This window comes from Sinocyclocheilus rhinocerous, unplaced genomic scaffold (assembly GCF_001515625.1).
Source record: "Sinocyclocheilus rhinocerous isolate Xijiao unplaced genomic scaffold, SAMN03320098_v1.1 scaffold730, whole genome shotgun sequence".
NCBI classification, from domain to species: domain Eukaryota; kingdom Metazoa; phylum Chordata; class Actinopteri; order Cypriniformes; family Cyprinidae; genus Sinocyclocheilus; species Sinocyclocheilus rhinocerous.
The window spans coordinates 1,765,264-1,774,574 of record NW_015670605.1 but is presented as its reverse complement, the minus strand read 5'-3'; the positions used below and the strand labels follow the sequence as shown (position 1 = coordinate 1,774,574).

Genomic DNA, 9,311 nt, shown 5'->3' with positions numbered 1-9,311 from the left:
AATATTTTTGTGGAAACTGATATAAAAAAAATTTCAGGATTCTTTCATGAATAGAAAGTTCAAAAAAGCAGCATTTATTTGAAATAGAAATATCATAAATATCAAGTGCATTTTGTCATTTTTACTCTTAGCCCTGGTTCATTTCTGATGCCTTTGTGCCTAATATTTTACACCTTCGTCTCCAACTATTGGTCATATTAGAAAGTCTGAAAAGTTAAATGATCTTTCCAGCTAACAAATGATGGTGTGGGCAGCTGTCAGAGCCTCTCATGAAAACGACTCCCAGTGAGGACGGCCTGAATATGATCACAGCTTTATTGGACAGTGACAAATCTTCCTGCAGTAACATGAAAAGAAGCGCTGGCCGTCCCCTGCGTGTGCTGCACAATGCTGACGCGCCAACCTGGCGACAGCTTGCGTCTCTCTCTCTCTGATTGATGGCTGAGAGTAGGCCCCGGGCTCCGAGCGGTCTGGCTGCCTTTCTTTTTCATACATTAACTAGTCTCGGTACAGATGGTTCAGTCCAAAGGCAGCATTTTATAGCGGGCAGAAATGATGCCTGTGTTTGTTAGCATATGCTAAAAACATAAGCACGGTGTGGGCAATATTGCAGTAATGGTGCTGGATGAAAGCATATGGACTTATTTTATATTCATATATATCATGAAACACATTGACGCACATAAACACTGACACATGATTTAAGAACAGATGAGCAGCTGCCATTTTTTAAATTTTAGCACCTCATTATTTCATATTTAAATTAGCTTTATTTAAATTAATATGGGTTGTAAGATATTTTTAATTCATATTTAGTAATTGTGCTTTAATTATTTAATAGATTTCCAACAATTCCTTCAACTAAAAAAAGTTGTTTTTCAATTTTATTTGTTCGAAGAATAAATTAATACATTTCCTATTTGCAATGACGCCATGGCAATGTAACTTTTTAAAATAATAAACGTTAAATAAAACGTTTTAAAAATGTTTCACTTTGATACAAATTTGATCTCCATTGACCTTCACCAGAATAAATAAATAAATAATCATAAAATTATGAATAGGGTTAAAAATCTCCCCTAAGTAAAATGTTTTCAGTTGCAAAACAAAACATTTTGGGAGATGCTTAATCATCTTTTTCTAAATATATATTTTCTAAAGATTATTAATTAAAAAATTTTGCATTTTAATTGTATAATCCTCTATGTAATCTTTAAATTTTCTTTAGAATATATTTTGTAAAATTGATTGCGATTTTAAAAAAAATGCTTTGATAGTGTTGAACTTTGAAGTAAACAGATCAGCAAATATTCCTAATATTCCTATATCTAAAATAATAAAGTGTGATGCTTGCAACCCCAAGGTCATGGGTTTGAGCTTGAATGCTCTTTTAAGTCTCTTTTGCTAAAAGTTTCTCTCAAATACCTTAAATTACTAGGTGCACTTCTTTGAAAAATGAAAGATTGTTTAATTGATCAAATGAAGACACTGAAAAATCAGGATATTTTTTTATTACAATAATAGATGTTTAATTTAAGAAACAAAACTATACGATTTCAATTGCCATTTTGCTACAAAGAACATACAAGCACATATGTTCATATTCAAAAACGCTACAACAGTAAAAAACATTCTTTGATACAAAAATAGCAGCAGCTTGTTAGAAAAGAAATTCTGTACATGACATTTACAAAGTATACAACACATCTAGAAACACACCCAGATGTTTTCAGTTCTTTTCGAGTCCATATTTTAAATTCGGCCTTCTCCAGCCTGGAGCCTGGCCCTCGCCTGAATCACTTCCCCATGGAGAGGTTGTGCAGGCTGGCTGTGGAAGCAGGGAGAGGCTGGCAAAGGGAGCAGGGGCAAGGCATGCCAGGAAAATGCCTGTAGCCGCTGGAGAGATGCAGAGGGTCTTTCAACAGGGTGGGAAGAGGTGGAGCAGGGAAACCCAGATACCCAGCCAAGGGTGGAGAATGAGGGGTTTGGCCCAATGTCGGCATGATGGTGTGCTGGGAAGTGCTGCCCACCAGAGAGTGCAGAGACGGAGCAAGTGAAAGCAGCTGTAACTGGGATGCTGGAGCAGCCGAAGTTGGTGGAAGAACCCGTCTAGCCGAGTGACTCTGACCACTGGCTCCATAAACATCACCTACTAGCTTCTTCATCTCCTCCAGAGAGCTGGACAGCATGAGGATGTAGTTTCTGGCGAGAACCAGGGTGGAGATTTTGGACAGCTTGCGTACGGATGGGCCCTGTGCATAGGGCATCACCTCTCGAAGCCCGTCCATGGCCTGGTTGAGGTCATGCATGCGTTTGCGCTCGCGGCCGTTCACTTTGAGTCGTAGATCTTGCATGTCGTCTTTGCAGAGATCGGCCCGTGCGCGGCTCTTTCCGCCGGATCCGGTGTTCTGTGATGGTTTTTCAGACCTGGGCTGCCCCGTTTCTCTATCTGTGCAGTAAGCTTGAAACACTTTGTTGGAGAAAAAGCTGGAGTCCACAGCCAGCTCGGGTGAAGAAGACCGACTGCATGTGGAACTTGCATCAGAATCCATCTTAAAATTGTTTCCGAGAAGTCTTGGTTGAGAACTTGCAGTCTTCTAAAGAACAATCCACTTGCTCAAAGTTTAAAAAGTCAACCTAAAATGCAGCTTCTTTCTCTGAGGATTCAGTTTGTAGGTCTGCAGGAGGAATGAGTGTGTGTGGACACTGGGAGGGCTGTATTTATACTCCTCAGCATCACAAAGACACAATGAGATGCATAATGTGACATTAGGCCCAGAGCCAATGACAGAGGGGCCACACTTTCACCCCCACACACCCCTTCCCTGCCCCAATAGCATTGTATACACCCCACCTCCACAAAACACACATATGCACACAGACACACAAACTGCAACAGCTAGCATGCACATGTATGTGAAAAAAACACTTGGACCTTGCGTTTTCTAATGGTTGCTATGGTTCGCATATGATCTAATTGAAGTAAAATATAGTAATGCGATTATACAGGTCACATATATCGTAGGCTTTATTCCTTCTAAAGAATGTGTTAGGATGGTCTGTTAACAGCTTAACTGCATCACAATTAATGTCAACATATGTCCAAGCCATATTTTACTCCAAAATTCAGTGGGAGGAGAAAAATGTAAAATAAATAAATAAATATATTCATACATACATAACAACAACAACAATGATAATATATTAAAAGAAGAAAATAAAACTACTTATTTATTCATCAAGAGAATGTTTGGTAACACTTTACAATAAGGTCCCATTATTTAACTTTAGTTAATCCATGAACTAAAATGAACTAACAATGAGCAATTCATTTGTTACAGTATTCATTAATATTTGTTAAAGTTAGTTAATAAAAAATTCAACTGTTCATTTTTAGTTCATGTTAGCTCAGGTGTATTAAATAATATTAAACAGATACAACTTTTGATTTTAGTAATGTGTCAGTAAATGTTGAATTTAACATTAAGCTTAATAAATGCTGTAGATGTAGTCAACCAATGTTAACCAACTTTACTAACTGTAAAGTGTTTGCTATATTGTCTTTAAAGTATGAATATTTAGAATAAAACCTTTTTTTTCATTATTTAAAATCTATTTTTATATTTATAATTTTATGACAAATTGCTTGTTGTATTGCTCATTTGTAAGTCACTTTGGATAAAAGCATCTGCTAAATGATTAAATGTAAATGTAATATAATGCTCTATTTTTTGATAACTAATGAGGATCACCATGGATTAATGAGGATCTCAATGAGCAGTTAAAAAAAAACTCAAAAGTAAAATGTCCTGATGCACTATAGTAATGATACAATACCAAATAAAACTAAAAATGTAATGCAGGTTTTATGAGATTCCCTTGACAATATCTCTTTCTCTGTGAGGTTTGTAAACTTGAACAGGATGTTTTAAGGACAGTGTAGGTAGTCAAGGTAGACTTTAACTTGGCTCTAAAGACACTGGCAGGCTGAATTCCATTAGACACTATAGAGTGTGAAGAGCCAGTGAAAAGCCCCTGTTGAGGGCAGAGGAAGAGCAGTAAAGAAAGAGAGAGTTATTACTATAACAGCTCTGCTTTTACAGGAGTCATTAACATCTCCATTACACTCTTTAAAACACACACACACACCGCATCTACACAAAACTACATCACTCACATTATAATAATTAATAATAATTTATGCATTTAGTAGACGCTTTTATCCAAAGCGACTTACAGTGCATTCAGGCTATAAATTTTTTACCAGTATGTACATTACTATGTAATGTACATAATTTACATTATGATCCATGAGCTGCTAATAAGACCAATGCAATGTTGTACAGCCAAAGTTATTATAGTTAAAACTTAAACTAAAACTATTAAAATATATTTTTTAAACTTTAAATTAATATGGAATAAAATAAAATATAAATATTATGTGGAAAAAATTAAAACATATATATATACGCATTTGGGCGGTGTTATGCAAATCTTCCCAGATCGTGACGTAGGTATGTGGGGGCGTGTTAGAACGAGCCGTTTTAGGTAGGCGTGATTGACAACTAACTTTTATAAAGAATATCTCTTTGGATTTGAGACTTTAGTCTTTGCAACTTTACAGATCTTCTTTATGCACCAAGAGCTTGTAACACTCCAAAGAGAAAGGAAAAATTTAAATCACATCATATGACCCCTTTAAAAAAAAAATTCATTCACTCCAGACAATTCAATTCTAAAATAACCTGCAAATTCAATCTATATACCAATGGATTTAGGTTTAAAATAAAGACAAATATATAAAAATGTATAATGTATAAAAACTAAAAATATGCACAATATTTCACAATATTACTGTTTTTACTGTATTTTTGATCAATTAAATGCAGCATTGAGGAGATTTATTTCAAAAGCAAACTTTTACTAAACTTCAGCCCACAAGTCATATAGACTAGTTTTATGATTCATTTATGGTGTTTTTGTCCTTATTGGAGCTTGACAGATGTGGTCATTATTATCTCTCATTGTATGGAACAGATTCTTCTAAATTTCCCCTTTTTTGTTCCAAACAATAACAGCATGCAGATTTGGAATGGCATTAGATTAGTAAATAATGACAGAATTTTAATTTGTGGTTGAACTCTCCCTTTAAGAGAAAGCAGTGAGTAAAGGCAGAGAGAGAAAGCAGATTTAAACCAAAAACTTGCTAGAAAACCAGAAAATGAGAGCATCTCGGGCCGCCGTCACAGCAGGTGCCTCTCTCTGGGCTGAAGTGTGTGTTGTGTTGTCATGAGTAAAGAACATATGGGGTTTTGGCATGTTATAGGCTCAGAGCCAGAAGAACTGCAGATCTTTGACTGGACTAACAGTGTTCATCACTAATGAGAGAAGACCATGAAAAAGACCCTCTCAGATATCAAACAGCAGGTATGCGAGGATTAATTAAGCATAATGCTGTAGTTGAAATATTAAGCACACAAAACCGTTCACATGTTTGGGGTCAGTATGATTTTAAATAAATGAATACACTCATTCAGCAAGGATTAAAAAATGTATCACAGTTTCCACAAAAATATTATGTATGACAACTGTTTTCAGCATTGATTCTAATAAGAAATGTTTCTTGAGCAGCAAATCAGCATATTAGAATAATTTCTGAAGGATCATGTGACACTGAAGACTGATTACATCACAGAAATAAATTACATTTTCAAATGTATTCCAATAGAAAACAGACATTTTGAATTCTAATAATATTTCACAATTTTACTGTATTTTTCAACCAATAAATGCATTTATTTGATCAGAAATAAAGTAAAAATAGCATGCTGCATGCAGAAATAATATTTCACTTTATTTTATTTTGTTTTTACTGTATTTCTGATCAAATAAATGCAGCCTTGGAGAGCAGAACTTTCAAAAACATTAAGAAATCTTACCAACCAAAAACTTTTGAACAGTAGTGTATATTTAAACAAACAGCTACTAGTGTATTTTCATTGTTTAAAAAATAATTATGAAATGTGTCTTTTTGTTTTTTTCATATTGTGTAGTAAAAATTTGAATGCTACATTCAGAATTGTATCCAATACAACTTAGTTTAACATAAAATCATGATGTACTCACACTCATGTTGTTCCAAACCTATGGAACACAAAATGATACATTTTAAAGAATATGATTTAAACGGCTCTTTTCCGATCAACACTAATTATAGTAACAATAATAATGTAATAACAATAAATATAATAATATAGAGATAATGCCTGTCAAGCTCCAAAAAAGGGCTATAAAACACCATAAAAGTGTCCTGCGAGTTGTGCACTTCATTATATTATGCAAGCCAACTTTTAAATTGTTCACTGATAATCTTGTCATGGTATTTGACATGCAAGAAAACCGTAATACGGACTGCTTTTAAGATGAGCATGAGCCGTATGTTGCCAATCAAAGATTTTCAAGAGAATATGCATGAAAAACATCTCTATCATTCATCTCAAAGTATCAATCATCAGTGGATGATATGTTCAAATGTCCATCTGTGTGTGTGTGTGTGCTTATGAATACATGAGGGTGTTCATTCTCATTCATGTGTTTACTTTACCCACAGGCCACACAGCAAGAAGATACAAGAGAGAAAGAGGCCGAATGCATGCTCATGAATGGATGAAAGAGTATCTCTGCACTCTTCTGCCTCTTTTATGCTTAATCTGTATGACTTTAACTTGGAATTAAAGTGTTTGACTTTCCTAAGATGCTGTTAAAGACCCATGTGTGTGAGAGAGAGATGGTGTGTGTGAATTGTCAGTGTTCAGGTGAGCAGAAAATGAGGGTATTATCACAGCCGTATGTGTGCAGTCTCAACAGATCAGTGAGGATTAGAGCTGAGAGCCAACTGAGCTCAAACACACACACACACACACACACACGTTTCAGAGACCTTAAGCTGCTGAGACCAAGAGATCCTGCCTCAATGGTGCTTAGAAACATTCACTGAACATTCAATCACATCTGATCACCAATAGAGTTACAGTTAAATAAACTATTCTACAAACACTTACAAAGCAGATGAGAAACTCTAAAACCTTTGATTTGAATTCAGTTAAAATTTTGGGCAATTTTGGCAATTTATCTGATTATCCTATACAGTTCACAGCTAAAAGATTGTTTAAAATTAAGAATACACCGTTTAAAACAAGTTATAAAAGTAATGCTGATTTGCAAATAGTTTTTAGACAGTTGTGTGCTGTTACTGTGATGAGAAACACCAAAAACATCTGCATTTAAAAAATGATATCCGAGAAGTTTAGAAAAAAAATTGGAAAGTATAAAAATCTATGGCCCGGTTTCATAGACAGGGTTTAGCCTAAACCAGGATTTGGCCATAGTTCAATTAGGTCATTTAAGTAATTTTTATAAACGTGCCATAGAAAAAAACATTACTGGTGTGCATCTTGAGACAAAACAAAGGCACTGATATATTTTAAGATCAGTCAGTGCAAGTTTCTTTCATTTGAAACAGCTCAGACTTACATTTTAGTCTAGGACTAGGCTTAAGCCTTGTCTGTGAAACCGGGGGCTATGAATATTTACACTTTTTTAAAGACCAATCTATACCTTAAATTGATAATAAGAACTGCACAGTCATCATAATAATGTGACAAAGTTTATTCAGAATTATTGACTTAATAATTGATTATTAATAAAAAAAAAAAAAGTAATTTCGAAGTTTAACCAATTTGTAAAGTCTCTACAAAAGCTCTATCTGAAAATATTTAAAGCAACAACTATTATGCAACAAGTATTATATAACACCACAGATTTAATCATGACCGTTACTAACAAGCCCAATAACTTTCCCTAACAGAGAGAGGGGAGCTAAAGTGTGTCAGCAGGCGTCTGTTATAAAAGCTTCATCTCATTTGTGCTGCTGCAACATCATAAATTACAGCCCAACTAGAACAGAGAAAGAGAGAAAAGAAGAGAAAAGAAGAGAAGAGGAGAGGGAATGATTTGCCAGAGGCAGAAAACAAGAGAGGGGGGTGAACGAGGGAAAGTAGACCTGCTCTTTGATCGCTGCCTGATATCGTGCTGCTTTTATCCTCAAGAAATGCAAAGAACCACTGCTGCAAACCTGGAAGAAAAGAAGAATCACAAATGAGATTATCTTTCATATTTCAGGTGTTACTCTTAAACAGCAATCAGATGAAATGAAGACTTCTGTCGAAATCTCCTAATGGTTCTCCTGAGAAAAGGGCCGCAAAAGTCTCACATATGTTTCAGAAGAGATCTTAACATCTCAAACTGTGCTCAGATTTGGCAAGATACGAAAGTCTGCCATCAAAAATTAGAGATTAACATTTTAAACTCATCAAATTCTTCAGGGACCAAATGATCTGAGCTGCTATTCAAATTATAAACATCTGTACTCTTACCATATGTCAGTTATTATTTTTATTTCTCCTATATAGAACCAAACAGGGTTTTACGGTCTTAGAACCTTTACATTTTTTTTTTCTAGTTCTTATTTTATTTTTTGTTTGAAAGAAAACAATACTTAAATTCAGCAAGGATTCATTAAATTGATCAAAAGTGACAGTAAATACATTTATAATGTAACAAAAAAAAATCATATTTCAAATAAATGCTGTTCTTTCAAACTTTCAATTCATTAAAGAATCCTGAAAAAAAGGATCACTGTTTCCCCAAAAATACAAAGCAGCACAACTGTTTTCAACATTGATAATAATAAGAAATGTTTCTTGAGCAGCAAATCAGCGTATTATAATGATTTCTGAAGCATCACGTGACACTGAAGACTGGAGTAATGATGCTGAAAATTCAGCTTTGATCACAGCAATAAATTACATTTTAAAATATATTCAAATAGAAAATTTTGAATTGCAATAATATTTCACAATATTACTGTTTTTACTGTATTTTTGATCAAATAATTACAGCTAAAAACTGCATAAGAGACTTCATTCATTAAAAATCTTACCGACCCCAAATTTTTGAAGGGTAGAGTAAATTCTGATGTAATAGTTGACTTTAGCTTTAAAATTTCTATTATGACAACAATCAAGATAATTGTAAAGTATCATTATTATTCTCACACAAAATGTATAAAAGTACACATTTCTATGGTTCGCACACACATGTACACACACTTAGATGCGGCTTAACAACACATCTGTAACAAATTCTTCTCAGCTGATTCGTGTGTGTGTGTGTGTGTGTGTTAAAACATCATGAAGTGGCTTTGAATCCAAATGAAGAGATCAGTACACACACACACACACAGCAGTGCT

The 9,311-nt window shown here is 34.5% G+C and overlaps 1 protein-coding gene across 1 annotated transcript; it reads right to left on the bottom strand.

Moving 5' to 3' along the window:
- Positions 1 to 1,796: 1,796 nt before the first annotated feature.
- On the bottom strand, positions 1,797 to 2,552 carry LOC107734277 (oligodendrocyte transcription factor 3-like). The gene has a single exon (XM_016546188.1). The coding sequence runs from the start codon at positions 2,550 to 2,552 to the stop codon at positions 1,797 to 1,799; it is 756 nt and encodes a 251-aa protein (XP_016401674.1).
- Positions 2,553 to 9,311: the final 6,759 nt, after the last annotated feature.

Excerpts from the sequence above, each read along its gene's own strand:
- LOC107734277 (XM_016546188.1), bottom strand. The coding sequence starts at position 2,552 with ATGGATTCTGATGCAAGTTCCACATGCAGTCGGTCTTCTTCACCCGAG.